Source organism: Panulirus ornatus, chromosome 7 (assembly GCF_036320965.1).
Source record: "Panulirus ornatus isolate Po-2019 chromosome 7, ASM3632096v1, whole genome shotgun sequence".
NCBI classification, from domain to species: Eukaryota; Metazoa; Arthropoda; class Malacostraca; order Decapoda; family Palinuridae; genus Panulirus; species Panulirus ornatus.
Genome location: NC_092230.1, coordinates 27,562,475 through 27,579,394, shown reverse-complemented (window position 1 = coordinate 27,579,394; position 16,920 = coordinate 27,562,475). Strand labels below are relative to the sequence as shown.

Here is a 16,920-nt window from a genome sequence, read left to right as displayed (position 1 = left end):
CTGGTGTTTCCGCTACCTCTTATGTGACATGGTGTTCCGCCACCTCTTATGTGACCTGGTGTTCCGCCACCCCTTATGTGACCTGGTGTTCCACCGCCTCTTATGTGACCTGGTGTTCCGCTACCTCTTATGTGACCTGGTGTTCCACCACCTCTTATGTGACCTTGTGTTCCGCCACTTCTTATGTGACCTGGTGTTCCGCCATCTCTTATGTGACCTGGTGTTCCGCCATCTCTTATGTGACCTGGTGTTCCCCCACTTCCTATGTGACCTGGTGTTCCACCACCTCTTATGTGACCTTGTGTTCCGCCACTTCTTATGTGACCTGGTGTTCCGCCATCTCTTATGTGACCTGGTGTTCCGCCACCTCTTATGTGACCTGGTGTTCCCCCACTTCCTATGTGACCTGGTGTTCCACCACCTCGTATGTGACCTGGTGCTCCACCCCCTCTTATGTGACCTGGTGTTCCGCTACTTCTTATGTGACCTGGTATTCCACCACCTCATGTGACCTGGTGTTGTTCCCCGACCTCTTATGTGACCAGGTGTTCCACCACGTCTTATGTGATCTGTGAGGCTGGTGTTTCTCAGCTTCACATCAAAGCAAAGTACCTGAGTAGAGTGGAGGTGGAGCACAACCTGCGATGCGCTGAGTGTGGCAAAACCAAGACTCAAGAAGCTTGTTGATGATATGCAGCCTCCTTCCCCATCCATCCACCCGTCCTGCCATCACACTGATGAAAAAGTGGATGAAAAAATGTTTTGCATCCTGTCTGAAAGAAAATCTCTAATAGACTTTCACAACTTTCATTGCATGATTTTTCTCTCATGGGAATTCGTAGGATTTTTAAAATTCCATGAACGTACTCAAAGGCTTTTGAATATACCACCTTTATATATTACACTTACGAAATATACTGCTAACAGTATTTTGCAACCAAATAGTGTAGAATGCCATTATGAAGGAAGCTCTATGAGAAAGAGGTAATGACTTAAAGAGCCTGTGAGATTCTATATTGAAATTGTCTAAAATTTCTTTAATACTTTTATTTGTACCCTTATTATTATGGATTCATATCTGACTCTTGGACTCCTTTACTTTTGGGAGTCCGTTATTGATGTTCCCCGGTGTTAGGGCAAGTGCTGGGGTCACATATAAGAGCAATTCTCTTCTCCATTTTGACACCATAGGTCAACTGAACGACCAATCCTCATTCTCTGAGTTGTCTCAAAAAGGCCATTCCTGTAGAAGCGTAGATGCCTCTGAGACCAACTGAAAGAACTCCAACCTCTTTAATTTCATCCCACCCTTGTGTCTGTGGCTGGAGAGACAGAAACACTTTCTCTTCCTTTAACTAAGTTTATTTACGAAAATAGTATATACATTCTCCATATAGATAATTGTGTCTTCCTTAACAAACATTAGTTATCACGGTACAGAACGTACACTAAAGTCGCAGTTGTCTTTCTCCAGTCATCGAAACTGTGATGTGACGAAGATGTGACCCAGAGCGCAGAAGAGGAAGACGAACTGTATCGATTCGGTGGCGTTGATGGAGGCGTTGTAGCCACTCTGCTGGACTGCTGCCTGGTGCTGACCTGGGGGACGACACACACATGTTAGTCTACATACAGTGCAGGTAGGACGTAGACTGTAGACACATTACGGTAGTAACTGTGTGAGGAACCATGTTGCAGAAATTTAGTTCTACGAACTTTATACATATATATATATATATATATATATATATATATATATATATATATATATATATATATATATATATATATATATATATATATATACACCTTGGGATAAGGGAGAAAGAATACTACCCTTGTATTCCCTGCGTGTCGTAAAGGAGAACTAAGATGGGCGGGAGCGTAGGGTTGGAAATCCTCCCCTTCTTGTATTTTTATTTCTAGAAGATGGAGAAGGAGCCAGGTGAGAAGTGCACATCCACCTCGAAGGCTCAGGATGGTCTCCTTAAATGTGCGTGGACGTAACCAGGATGAGAAGAAGGGAGAGACGGGTAATATGTCTGGGGAGAGGAACCTGTGTGTTCTGGTGGAGAGAAAAATCAAGCTCAAGGGGAAGGGGAAAGAATGATTTGGGAATTAGTAGGGGTAAAGTCTGGGGTCAATATAATAGCGAGAAGAAAGGAAGGGTTGTCACCTCTGGTAAGAGAAGAATCTTTCACATTTAGGGAATGTGAAAGAGTGTGAGGAAGTGAGTCTCAAACTGATGTGTGTGAATAGAAAGTACATTACGGGAAGTGGAAGATTGTTAGCGCTTATGTACCTGGAAGCGGAAGAGAGGCGTGTGTTTTGGAAATGAGTGAGTGTCTCAGTAATTCTGATGTGAAGAATCGAGTAATAGTGATGGGTGATTTGAATGCAAGAGTAAGTGATGTGGCAGTTCAGAGTATAAAGTGCAGTGTATTAGGGTACCAAGTGGGATTGAAAAATTGAACAGCCTGTGGAGTTGTGTGCTGAAAAAGGCTGTTGATTAGGAATACCTGGTTTAAACTGAGGGACATACAAAAGCATACGTAGTTAAGGGGAGGGGGGGTAGGGGTGGTTGATGGTAAACTGGTATAATTGGCTTAAGTCCTGAGTGATAAATGTGATATGGAGAAAGTTTTGGATGTAAATGTAATATGAGAGGCAGCTGGTGGAATATCTGATCAATTCTTGTAGGAGGTTATAAATACACTGAACATCCTGCAGAACCAATTATCGACAGCATCAACCCCTTTCTAGAGAAATTCAACTGGAATCCCGTCCACTCCAGCCGCCTTGCCACACTACAATTTACACATGAGTTTCACCGATCTTCCTAACGAGTGTGGTCTGTAAGGCACTGGAGGAGATAATCAGAAAGCAAGGTTGTGACTTCCTGCAGAAGGGATACTACCTGAGATAGAACACGAGGAGAGTAGGCCATGCATGATGAACCTCTTAGATTTCTTCGAGAGAGTGAGCTCTGTTACAGACAAGTGACAAAGCAAGGTGGATAGTCTGTATTTGGACTGCCACAGGGCATTTGATACACTGCCAAGTAGGAAGCTGGTAAAGAAGGTGGATCTTTAGTTAGGCATAACGTGGAGACTACTTTGATGGATACGTTATCTTTTCAGAAGGGAGGAAAATAGGCATGTAATAAGAGCCTTTCTCGAAATGGGTTGAGGTCACCAGTGGCAGACCAGAAGGTCCTGACTTGGGACCATTGGTCTTTTTGATCTATGTAAAGGACTTGCCAGAAGAATTTTGCTCCTTCCTGAACATATTTCCCAATTAAGGCAAAGCCACGAGTGAAGTAGAAAGCGAGGAGGACTGCACCTACCAGCAGAGGAAACTAGATAATCTTCAGAGCTGGTGTGATATATGGTTGATGAAATTTGACTGAGTCAAGATAACCTTACTTAGGATAAGACACACGGAAAGTGAGCCTCAGTATGACTGTTATCGAGCGGGATATAAACTACAGAAATCCGTGTATACGAGGTCCTTGGATGCTGATGTCGCCCCTAACCTGTCGCCAGAGTCCTACATTAGGAGAACAGCAGAGAAGACACACTGTCTGTTGGCGAATATTAGAATACTTTTCAAGTATAATGATAAGGAGACATTCAGCAAGTTGTTCATGTCCCACATCAGGCCAGAACTAGAATGTCAAGATTGGTCACCTCACTTTAGCACAAAGAACCAATAGGGAAGCCGCAGAGGAAAGCAACAAAGTTGATACCGGAATTGAGAAAGATGAGGTACAGGAAAAAGGCAAAAGGCCATAAATTTGCTCACCATGGAAGAGGAAAGAGTAAGGGGTACCACCAGACTACACCCGTGAGTTCTTAAACCAGCTGAGTTAGGACAACCAGAGACCATAACATGAAACTGAGCAAGAGACTTGTTGGGAAAAAAAAAGGTGTGAGGAAATATAATATTTCTTTAGTATGAGAGTTGTGGATGAACGGAATTGAGTTATGTGGTCCTGAATGTGGACAGCACACAGGAGTTTAATAAGTTGTATCTAGGTAGAGAAAGTTTACGACACGAGTAAAGAAATCCCTATCCATAATGTGAATAAAGGTAATTATGAATAGGTAATTTTACACACACACACACACACACACACACACACACACACACCACACACACACACACACACACACACACACACACACACACACACACACACACACACACACGGGGTTTCATCCTACACACAATAACTCCGTGCATGACAAGGAATCACGAAAGTCTAGGCTTCAACTTGTATTAGAGCAACGACTCGGTAATACGCTGGTGTCACAAGGATTTTCAAGTTCTGAGAGAAAATGTAACCCAGTTGGGGGGGGAGGGGAGGTGGGGACAGTTTCTTACCACTGCTTTGGAGAAGTTAGTGGAGGCAAGTCAGAGAGAGAGAGAGAGAGAGAGAGAGAGAGAGAGAGAGAGAGAGAGAGAGAGAGAGAGAGCCTGAATGCTTACGTGAGTTTTGAGATAGTTCTCTCTCTCTCTCTCTCTCTCTCTCTCTCTCTCTCTCTCTCTCTCTCTCTCTCTCTCTCTCTCCTCCGTTGGACGACTTACATCTATCACACGTGAACTGGTAACCTCTACAGGAAATTATCGATCCAAGTATAAGAAAAAAAAGGAAATCTATGAATCATATCTTTTGGACTGAGAAAAATTTCAAACTTGTGGAAGGCATTGAAGAAATTAATTCTAACCAAGAGGTAAATGCTGAGAGGGGCCAATAATCCGAGCGGGGGGGGGGGGGGAAATATATTACATCCTGTGGAACTATTAGAACTGTGGATTTTAAAAGAACTTAAGGGTCCATTTAGAGTCTTTCCCGTGTATGTGTGTGTGTGTGTGTGTGGTGTGTGTGTGTGTGTGTGTGTGTGTGTGTGTGTGTGTGATTTTCTAGGGGGTATATGTTATTGCATGGTATCCCTGTGCTAGAAAACCACTTCAACTCGTATATTGAGAACAGTGGTGGGAAGCTTTGTGATAATGACCGTAACTAGATTCTGAGAGAAATTCAAAGCGATAAAGTAAATTTAGCGACAAATTCCAGTAAAAGCAGGCTCTCAGTGACCAGAGATTACCGGGTTAGTTATTAGGTTGGAAAGTATCGGCACCAAGAAGGGAAAGTGGGTAAGCCTTTCCATTCCAGCAGTAAGTATAATATTACCATATCTAAAGTTAGAACGACCAAATGGGTTTCCCATTTTCATGTGGCCATCTGAGATGACCTTTCTTTACCAGCGTTGATGTGAGGACACCCGAATGTGACTGGAGGATTGGAAAGGATTGTCCTCAGTACCTCGTGGGCATGGAAGGGTTTGGAAGTGACTGAGGTGTTTTCCTAAGCCATACTTACTCACTGCAGCAAGATCACTGGTGAGAGAGAGAGAGAGAGAGAGAGAGAGAGAGAGAGAGAGAGAGAGAGAGAGAGAGAGAGAGAGAGAGAGAGGAGATCGTGTTGGTGTCGCCTTTGGCTTAACTTTTTCCTCTTTTTTTTAGTTTGTTTTTCTGTTGAACTCTGAGTGAAGATACAGTCGTTTACAAATCATTCCAGCTACGAGTGCTTCCGACGAGGGTTTGCTCAAAAGGAAGGGCCGGCGCAGGGAAATCTAACGTTGCAAAGACCGTGTGGTGTGAGTTCCGTGTTGGGTTATGTGTGGGATGGAGATATTGCGTGTGAGTAAAGTGAAAGCCAGCAGCCCACGTGTGGGTGAGGCAGAAAGATAAGACAGCTGCCTAGGCCTAGGGAGTGAGTAATATACCTTCCTGGTCGATGGCTGCCCATTAGCTACGAGCGAGAGGGGTTCCTACCTACGAGTACCTTCTACGAGATTTTGCCCAAATGGCCGGGCTAGCGCGTAGCGTTCACCACAATTCTTCTTGTTGTACAACAGTGTATCTCTTTGCCGCCACATTCATTACTGAATCATTTGTTATGGGTTCATCTGAGAATGTCTTTAACCATATATCAACATTTCTCTTAAATGTTCCAGTATTTTCTCCATGCATGTTTCTTGATTCTCCCGGTGATATATGAAACAGGCTTTCGAGCTTTGTTGTTGGTCTCTCATATATTGTTGTCTGATATTATGTGGTACGTTCCATGGTATTCTTGCAGACTTGATAACTCATTTTCGTCTATATTGGGAGAATTTTCAGTTCATGACGTCTTCCAATACCTCCTCGCCATGCGTAGATTATCGTGTCGTTTTTCTCCTCTTCCTCTGCTATATAGTCGCAGTTCTTTGAGTCTTTTACGGTAGATCATATCTTCCAGCCCTCGATTTTTCTCGTGAGGTACTATTAAATCCCTCTCGAACCTGCTTATTTCCATTTTGGTTGGTGATCATACAACACGACAGGATTCAGTCTTCCTTCTGATGCATACACTGATTGCTTCTCGTCAAAAGGTTTTCTCTCTCTTGTAGTTACTGAACATTAAGGGTTATGAGAGGACGTAGACTGGATTCGTACCTGTCTCGGGTTAAGAAGGTGAATGTGGATTTCTATTTACGTGCAGTCATTCTGTTTTCCAGTGAGCCAGTGTTATAATTGTGTGACGCAACGTTGCGTGTTTATTGTTGCCTGATTAGTGTCAGGATTTTGTTATGTGACTGTCAGGTCATAACAAGTGATTAAACCATTAAAAAAGTTGTAACGTGACTATCAAATGTTTGTTCAGCTGTGAATATATTATTGCATTCTATTATAGCTTATTGACTGGAGGTTTTATATATCTATATCTATATCTATCTATCTGTCTATCTATCTATATATCTATCTATCTATCTATCTATCTATATATATATATATATATATATATATATATATATATATATATATATATATATATATATATATATATATATATATATATATTGAAACGTCCTACATTGCCAAGAATAAACATGGAAAACAGCATTGAAAATACAGTTTTCATTCTTTCTGTGTCTGTGAAAACACAGTAAAGGAAACATAAACGAACAATAAGAAATTAGTGGAAACCAATACGTGCGCTAAAGATGGAAGGATGGAGTGAAAATGATTTTGAGCGATCACGGTCTGAACGTGCAGGAGGGTGGAAGGCGTGCACGGAAGAGTGAATTGGATCGATGCGGTGAACTGGGGTTAACGTGCCGTCAATGGACTGAACTAAGGCATGTAAAACGTCTGGTATATACCATAGAAAGGTATGTGGGGCCTGGTTGTGGATAGGGAATTGTGTTTCCGGTGCATTACACATGACAGCTAGAGAATGAATGTGAACGGATGTGGCCTTTCTTCGTCTGATACTGACGGTACTTCGATAACGCGGGGAAACGGCGGGCAAGTATGATATATATGGCTGACGGTGGGTGAGGTCCTCCTGTGGTTATCTTGTGCCCACCTCAAGAGCAGCAGCCCTACTACAGCAGAATATCGACCCTCTGGTATCACCTTGTCAGTATGAAGCATTTCGGCTAGAGAAAGAAAAAGCCTTCCTTTGAAGGGGAGTGAACTCTCCCGTCTCGCTACTACCACTTCAGATTCTTTTATCAAGAGATCAACGACCACCAATCGTAAATGAAATATGGAAATTCCAATATTGTAGCCATTTTTCCGATCAGGAACAGGACTTAGGTTCGAGATGAAGGATCCAGAAGCCGTAGGAAGGATGCTGTCAGGTCATTCTCCTGCAGAATGACTAAATCTGTGAACGCACAGTTTGTCGTGAAGGCTGAAACGCTTTCTGTATTTTGTGTCTCCTGGGACATTCACTCGTGCCTTAGGAAGTCTTGTAGAATTAGCCAGACAAGGACCAAAACCTTGCCTCTAACAGTAGGAATTGTACTACTGAGTGAAAAATGTGCCAGACTGTAAGCAGCTTACTGGGCTAGGTACTGAGGCATATGCCATTCACTCCCACAAAGGCGTTGCTACAGGAGCAGAAAAAACTGGCCAGTCAAGATGTGACGGAGGTGAATCGCAGTAACGAGAAGACGGGCTTCTCTCTGTTACCGACACCGATTCTCCTCCTCACATAAGACAGGTAGGAGCTGCCTGATAAGATCATCACATGCAATGGACATCCGCCACTACATACCACTTTCAGTATCACAGGAAAGAGGAGGCGATCGTTACTGTCACTAAAGAAAAGGTAATCTTTAGCGAGGTGAGAAAGCTTGTATACTCGAGGTGCAAGAATAAGCCTGGACCAAGCCACGCAAAAACAGCGAGAGACACCCCCGCACACAAGACAGGAAGCAGAGCACGAGAAATGCAGCAACGCCACAGAGCCCTGAAGGACAGCCGATGAAGACCTGCCTCGGCAACACCTCTCGACCTGTTCAGGAGAGACGCTCAAACAGACCGGTATCACTCGCGCCGCCACGCTGAGAACAACAGTCCGAGATGCCAGGGCAGACATTTAATCTCATGAGGACAATAATTAGGAGTTTTCCATCAAAGTTTTAAGAGGATTCGGAAGCCCTCGACAAAAGCCCGGCCGCGGCTGACCCAGAATCAGCCGCACGAAAGTCAAATTACCACCATCAAAGAGATTTCACCCGAGGCTCGTATCAGCATAACTTCCTCACTTCCCACCTCGCAAAATACGGCAGAGAAAACGAAACCCTCCCGGTGGTATGCTGCACGCCACTACCGTCCACTACACCCGGAGAGGGAGATGGGCGCCACCACCACCACAACCGAGTACTCAGTGTGGTGTGCGGTGGACTCGACTGGATAGAGATAGGAAAAATCCTCACCAACAACGCACTAATAAAGTTAAGTAAAACCAAGATGGGAAATTATACCTCACTTAAACCACATCAGATAAAGGAAATGTAATGAAAGTGCGAGGGAATTCAAGCGAAATGGTAAGAACCACATCTAATAGCCTGGATTAATCCAGTTTTCATACGTCTTCGAGAGATCATGACTAGAGGAAGTAATAAGAGGATACCAAGTTCATTCCCAATATGGGACCATTGACAACAGACATGGAGCAGTACCACTGATGGGACGGCAGGATATTTCCCACCAGCCCCGTTCCCCTGGAATGGTTCAACACTGCAGGTTAAGGTGGTGAGGACTTGGCTTGGCCAGATAATGAAGTTCCTTCAAATTATCTGTACAATGTCGGTTTGGAGAGCATGACTTGGTCGCTATAATCCCTATTCCTTCATCCGGGGGATTGCAGAATGCTGCCACCTCCTTCAGGAAGACAACTAGGAACAAAGCTAAAGCACAGGGTCTTTCTGCTGTTACTTCATAGGAAAGAGGGAGGTCTGCTTAGCACTAATTCGCCAGACATACTCCAGCAGTGATTTATCCTGTTTGCTCTTTAGACGTTGAGTTGAACTTGACATGGAAGATCATGTGAAAGCGATCACTCCGACTCTTCTCAACAAGGTGGACGGCTTTTCAGGAGGTGGGAGACAGCGATGGCGACCGGATTTCCCCTGGGAGTCTTCTTGTTATTCAGAAATCTGTCGAGGGGTTCCAGTCTGCCCGAGGGAGCCGTCGACCACCTGACAACCAGAATTCACCCTGCAGGACAATCGATGATAGCCTGAAGTACAGGAAGATACACATCGACATACGTCACCCTGGTGGTCAAATGAATGCCCAAAATACGTCATATAAGAAAAGCAGCTTCAAGTTCAGTTGAAACGATGACCAAACATTGCAAACTTGGTTCAACACTAAAAGACCAGTGCCAGGGTCAAGAAGGGACTCAAGGAGGCCAGTTGCATCTCATGGTTGCAGTCCCTGTCCTTCGTAAATTCAAGAAAACCTTCATTATTGGTATAGGAACAGGTTCACAAGATTGTGAGTGCGGCAGCCCCAGCCAGTCCCATTCAACTTTGATGGTAAACTCTTAATTTGCTATTGATTGATTAGACAGAAAACTCATGGGAACCATCATTCGAGATAGAATTGTAAACCATTTAGAGGACCACCACTTACTAAACGACTCTCAGCATGGTTTTTGACGAAATCGTTCATGACTGATAAATGTGCTTGATTTCTGTTACGCTATAATCAACATGTATGATGAAAGTAAAGCAGTTGATGTCATCAATCTAGATTTTCAAAAAGCACTCGATAAAGTTCGGCATCAAAGGTTACTACCAAAAACTCACATTTTCTGTCGAAAATTGATTTACTGGCTATAAACAAACAGTTGTGATGAATGGTCAATCCTCAGAAAGGTTAGACGTAACAAGTGGAGTGCCACAAGGGTCAGTCTTGGGACCGTTTCTCTTTCTCATATATATTAATGATATTGACAATGGGCTGCATTGCAGCATATCAAAATACAAAGCTAGGAAATGAATTTACAAATGAACTTGAACATCTATAGCTTCAAAATGACGTGGACAAACAGATAGACTGGGCTCATAGGTAGCAAATGAATTTGAATATGAACAAATGCAATGTTTTACATAGCAGCAAAAACGAAAAGGCAAGCCACAATATTGATTCTGTTTAACTGCAGAGGAAGATAAACGAAGAAAAATATTTTGGCGTGATAATCTCCGGTGACCTAATACCAAGTAAGCAGTGTACAGATGTAGTGGAAAGACGATCAAAGTTCTTGAATTCATAAGTAGGGCCTTCAGACTTACGTCACGGGAAATCACCCTTACTCTTTACAGTTCATTTGTTCGTCCACATCTTGAAGACTGTGTACAGTTTTGGTCACCCTACCGACGTAGAGAAATTGTAGCGTCGCGCTATCAAGATGATTCCTGTACTGAGAAACAAATCCTGCAAGAGCAAATTATACGACTTGAACGTATTTAGCGAAGAAAAGAGGAGGTTACGAGTTCTTCTAATAATAGCATTGAAAATTCGGTTAGCTGTAGGCTGATGTGGTGTTTAGAAAAGGAAAGAAAAAAAAAGTATCGTTTCCATTCCAATTCGGATTCTAAAACCTGAAATGAATAACAGACGCCTTTGTTAACGATCGAAACTGTCATCAGGACCTCTATTGCTTAGCATGATCACCTGTTGGCAATTGTCGTCGATTGAGAGCCTATGACATCACCTGGAAGCGTTGCATCATAAAGAAGCTGCATTTCAGTCTTTGCCGGGGGCACTGACCATCTTCCTCATAGACTTCCTTGCGAACAAGAACTTCAGGTTTGGCTGGAGATCAGTCTCACTGCAGGAGAGCTTGGTAGAAGAGGTCCCACAGAGAGGTGTCCCTCAGGTAAGGCCTTTCTGCGCATCATCAGTGATATCGTCAGGGCTGCACGTATCATAAGACGTCTTGTGCTGTCTGCATGTGGATGCTCTTACGCGTTATTGCCACGTGGGAACTGTAGTCGACGTACAATTTACGCAGTCTTGGTACCTTAGTACCTCAGTAGAACACATACCACGGTAAAAAGAATTTCCCTGAGTAAAATTGTGGCCATGTACTCCCTCCAGTTGAGGAGAAATCTACAGCCAACCCTGAGGATGGACTCACTGCAAGTCATCAAGGAGGCGAAGTTTTGGGGGCCATATATTCAACCTAAGACTGACGTAGATGTCTTACATCAAACAACGGAAAGTCGAGGTCGCTAGTAATCGCTTGATGATCTGTGGGTGCTCTCTCTTGCGACGTGAGGGGACACACCGCAAAACTCCTGCGCTTCTGTACCGAGCGGTTGTACGTAATAAACTGAACTATGGATGTGAGGCAGGTTCATCAACATCACAAGAATTCTCACGACGGTGGATTCCGTCCACAAGGCTTTCAGTATCTGCACTGCAGGCCTTCGACCTCCCACTGTGCAGTATATAGGGGGTACAGAAGCACCACTGAGCGTCAATATGAACCTGATTTTCTACACGAGATGATAAGAAAAATCTTGATTTCCCAGAGGTGAGAGAATGAGAGATTACATCTCAGACTGAGTCTCCGCAAGATTCGACCTGTTGGGAAGCCCCTAGACCCCGCCATGGACAAATTCAACACAGCCACGCAGCAAGAACTTGGCTATAGCGAGGAAAAGGGAAGACACTGAAGCAAAGATTCCTAGAACAGACTTCGAAGCAGAGAGTCTCAACAGAGGCGGTGAACGATGGCTCCAAATTCGATAACAGGGTAGGATCTGTGACCGTGAGCGGTAGGAAGGCAATTATTTTGAGGTAACTTACCTCCTGCAGCTTAAGTCTTCAACGCTGAGCTCTATGTCTTTCTATCAGCAGCCGAGATGACGAAGGATAGTCGCGTCATTATATATTCTGGTTCTCGCAATTCATTACAAGCCGTCGACAGATTGAACTCATCACAGCCAGTAGTGTGTGAAATGTAAGACTGCCTTGTATTGGTGCAACTCGACGCAAGACAATAACTCTGCGGGGTTCCTCCTCATATTGGCATTTCTGGGAACGAACGGCCTGATCACCAGACAAAGGCAGCTGTGCCCACTTGCTTTGATGCTCGTTTTCCTCTCCCACACAGGGTTAGGCAGCCCTAGGTAAGAGACTGTCTGCTCCACAAATGGAGGGAAGAATGGAGGCACACCAGAAACAATAAGCTGCGAGAGATTAAAGAAGACCTTGGCACATGGGTGACGAGTGTTCCCTCCAGCCGACAAATAGAAGTGGTTCTAGCAAGGCTGAGAATCAGACTGGAAAGGGACAAGCAGGAGACCAACCTTCACTCCGTGAAAGGTGACTCCACTCCACTTACCGTGTCTTCTGATATGGAGACGTACGTGGTGTTTGAAGGATCAAGAACCGAGCCGCTTATATCTTTGTATAACTCGAGAGTGCGCTAGAAGAATGTTGTGATATACCTGTTGTTTGCTTTCCCAAACGACACTGGTGTACTATGCAAGGTATTATATATCATTCAAAGTATTTCATTGCTACAGTTGAGAACATATATCAGCGGTTTATATATGATATACTTTCTAAGAGAATATACACCGCTAATGATAACATATGCTGACGCGGCAGGTGATTGCAAGTGATTAATGCTCGAGAACACTTAACTGAAATCTCTGTATACAAGACGACTGAATTTGCACCGATTTTTTTTCTTAAAGATGACGGATGGACACTGTGGCCACAGACCAGTGGCTCCACCAGGTGTCGTCTGCAACGTAATGGAGGGTTGCGAGCGTTTATTTCAGCAAATAAAGTTTATAAGATTTTAAACGCCAAAATATGAAACTTACACTATCGTTTTTCTTTCTCTTGAGTATTTCGTGTGCTGTTATCATAGACAATAGGTAGTTCATTACGTCATTGTTCCATCACATTGGTTTGGTTGTGAAGAATGACCGACCGTCTAATGCGCATTGGCATGTGTTCCCTCTGAGTGCCTTGCTGAGGCTTACCCAAGCTACGTCCATATCGTTGATGATGTCATCCTTATTCATCTTATCAGGATCAGTCATGTTGAAACATAACTCATTAGGTGCTTTATCGGTGACCACGCTCACCACACTTTAACAACAGCATTTCAGTCCAGGGTATGGATGGGGAAATATGTAGCAAACCCGCGGAGGTTCGTATCCTGGCAACAGCAACATTCGGTCCACAGTTAACTCAGCTGTTTATCCCCTCTAAGGGCTGGTTGATGAAATGGGTAACTCTCTTAAGCTAGGATATATATATATATATATATATATATATATATATATATATATATATATATATATATATATATATATATATATATATAGAGAGAGAGAGAGAGAGAGAGAGAGAGAGAGAGAGCTTAAGGTGCGTCTGTTGGCGGTTTTTCAGGGAAAACAAGAACACTCGAAAAAGAATCGTCTTGAAATAACCCCCCCAAAAAAGGAAAATAATTTGTCAACGGGTCTGCAGAGTGGTTGAAAATCCTGTGTGGCAGTTGCAAACGAACGTGGTCGACCAGACGTAAGCCGAGGAGCGTGGAATTATTATCTCCTGTGAGGTGTTGAAGAAGAGGACACGAAAAGTGGAAATCCACGTAAGACGGATTACCCGCCTCGGTCCGTCGGTTTCCAAAAGGGGCAGGAGGTGAGGAGAGAGATCATTTCCAGGTCTGAGGAATGAATCACCTGCACCTGGGGACGAGTTGAGGTTAATAAAGGACTTCAGAAACGTAGATAAACTGTAACAAGAACATACACCATGGAGGAGAGGGGACGGTAGAAAACCGACTCGTGATAACGTGGGAGGAAAAGGACAGAGGTGGAACAAGCAAAGCAGAGAATAATTTAGACTAGTTCCATCTCCCCTGCCATTCTTGTTTGAAGGTGAGAGTGGAGATGGAGGCGACATTGTGGAATAAACAGGTAAAATGCTAAGAGAAAACATACATTAATTTGTCGTAGACAACAAATGTCGGTAGTACTAATGAGTCTGGAGGCAGTATGAACATCCAAGATGATGTGTTGGAAGTTAAATCTGGATCGTGTAGACAGGTTGGGTTTCGCACACGTAACTCTGACAGAATGACTGAACGTAGTCCGGAAGGAAGTAGATCAGTTATGGTCTTTAACCTAGAGGGTCAAAGTAAACCGAAGAGGGATAGGCGTCAAGAACAGGATAAGAAGAGGATAGGGTTATACTGTACTGGAAGAATGAAATGTATGTTAAAAGTAACTTCTAAAGTTGGGATTAAACAATGAGGACGTTGTTAGGCTGGCCTACAAGCCGTCAGACAGTGGGAAATTCAAAAATGGTGTATGTAAAGGGAGGTCGTAGGAGAATATCTTGCAGAAGGGAGTACAACATGCCACCAGCTCATTGGTAGAAGAGGCAGATTCCCATCAAATGTATCACCAGAGGCGATAGTAATGAAGAAGGTAAGTGCTAAACATGATATATGCAAATACCGATGGACTAGTGAGGTGTAGAAGAGGACATTTAAGGATCGAGAGGAAGAGAACGAGCCACACATCACTGGAACAACCGATGAACATCATGGACTTACCTGAGACTGATCTCAACAGGTGTACAAGATCACAGAGGTGTCCCTAAAGAATAAAGAAAACAGAGGAAGGAGGAGGCCTAGCCCGACTGATGAGTAAAACTACATAAGAGGTGTGGGCAAGTGGGCATCGTAGCCAGCATGTTCTCGGGAAGTTAGTACAACAACAGACAAAGTCTGTATAGTAACCTTCCTGGTGTATACACTGTATAAAAAAGTATCTTACCACCTTTTGTGTGAAACAATATGGCAGCCCGGACGAAGGATTTTGAGAAACGCCCTTGCCTTCATTATATTGCAATATACAGATTACTAGCGAATTTTTCTGTCATTTCTCATAATGAATGTTATGCTGATTTCATATTTCGATGGAGGTGACTATACTGCTGGGCTACCACATTCACCGTTACCAACCCTACCGAGACAATATGATCGTATTGATCATTCCGAAATTCATTGGACCCACCCGGAAAGATTTTTTTTTTAACCCTGTGTACAACCCTCCACGAAAATGGAAGAGGGCAATCAAGTTTTGGAGTGAAAAAACGGCGAGGCAATCCGGATGATAAAGGAAGCGGCGAGGGCAGCCATGTAGAGCGGTGGTAAAGTTTTTATTCTGCGGAACCTCACTTGTGCGGGGTAAGACTGGGATACCTCAGAACCACACGGGGTCGGACATGTGTGGAGATCCTTCTATACCGACATAACTCAGAGGTCATTAGGGTTCGGATGGTGGGCGGATGTATCACTAAAACTGAATTTACTTATCGCGTTCGAAAGACCTAGAGATACCACTACTACCAGCTAGGGAGAGGAGAAACACCTTGGACAATAGTTATATAAAATGCTTGAAGTGAGGAAGCTCACGGAGAACCTTTACCCACATACACACACACACACACAGCTCACGGATCAGACGGCATCTCGTCATTTGTTCTCAGACTGCACGGAGGCCCTTGTTGTACCTCGAGGTCATGTAGAAGGAGATCTCTTCCGGCGAGGAGAATGTTCCAAACAGGATGGAGGGGACCCAACACAGTACTAATGGTCACAAAAAGAGACAAAGGACCAACCTTAGATTATGGGCAAGAATCCCTTACGAGAATGATTAAGAAAATACCTAGGAAGCAGTTTGGAAGGTACGCGACTGCTACGTGGCAACTAAATGAGAGATAACGTGGAGTCTAATAGAGACTGTATGTTGCTCACCTACGCGGGTTATATGACGGAGTAAGCAGAGGATGGGCAGGCAGAATATACAATCTTGGACTACCAGAAGACCTTTGATACAATCCTTCACACAAGACTGATAATGAAGCTAAACATACAAGATGAGGTTAGAGGAAGTTCACTCATATGGAGTGACGTCCACCTAATTGGCAGCAGAGAAATTAAAATCGCATGTAAGCGAAGACGCCTGGAGCGGCGTCCAGGGTGACAAATGGGGTTCCTCTGGGGTCACCTCTGGGGGGCATTACCGTTTCTGATCTACGTATGATTTATTAGACGAAGCTTGTTGATGACATGAAATGAACGAGAAGCAACCGTGGACCGTGAAATACTGCAGAGAGATCCGGACAAGTACATCAGCGGTCGAACGAGTGACACTTATTTTCCTATACCTGTTCGCTGTTTCTCGTGTTTGCGAAGTAGCGCCAGGAGCAGAATGTAAACGGCCTTAGTTGCTCTAATCCACTGTCATACACTGTCTTGGATAATACACCGAAACCAGGGCCCCCTGTTCACAGCCAAGCCCAAAAGACCTTTTCGTGGTTTTTCCTGATCGTTTCATATGCCCTTGTTCAACCCTTTGACGGCACGTCGCCACCTGTATACCAAATCATTCCCATTTTATCTATCCCATGCACGCGTTTCACCCCCCTTCATGTTCATTTCTCGAGAACTCGAAGCCTCTTTCACTTAACTCTTCTATTCTCATCTCGGCCTTCTCCTACCCCTCGCCTCTTCCACCTCTGACAAGT

The 16,920-nt window shown here is 43.9% G+C and overlaps 1 protein-coding gene across 2 annotated transcripts in view; it reads right to left on the bottom strand.

Moving 5' to 3' along the window:
- Positions 1-1,352: 1,352 nt before the first annotated feature.
- The window catches only part of LOC139749338 (zwei Ig domain protein zig-8-like), a 141,883-nt gene continuing 126,315 nt past the window's right edge, over positions 1,353-16,920 (bottom strand). For both annotated transcript variants that reach the window (XM_071663059.1, XM_071663060.1), the window contains exon 8: positions 1,353-1,599. In XM_071663059.1, the coding sequence (XP_071519160.1) occupies positions 1,475-1,599 (125 nt within the window). In that variant the 3' untranslated portion in view covers positions 1,353-1,474. The remainder of the gene's footprint in view (positions 1,600-16,920) is intronic.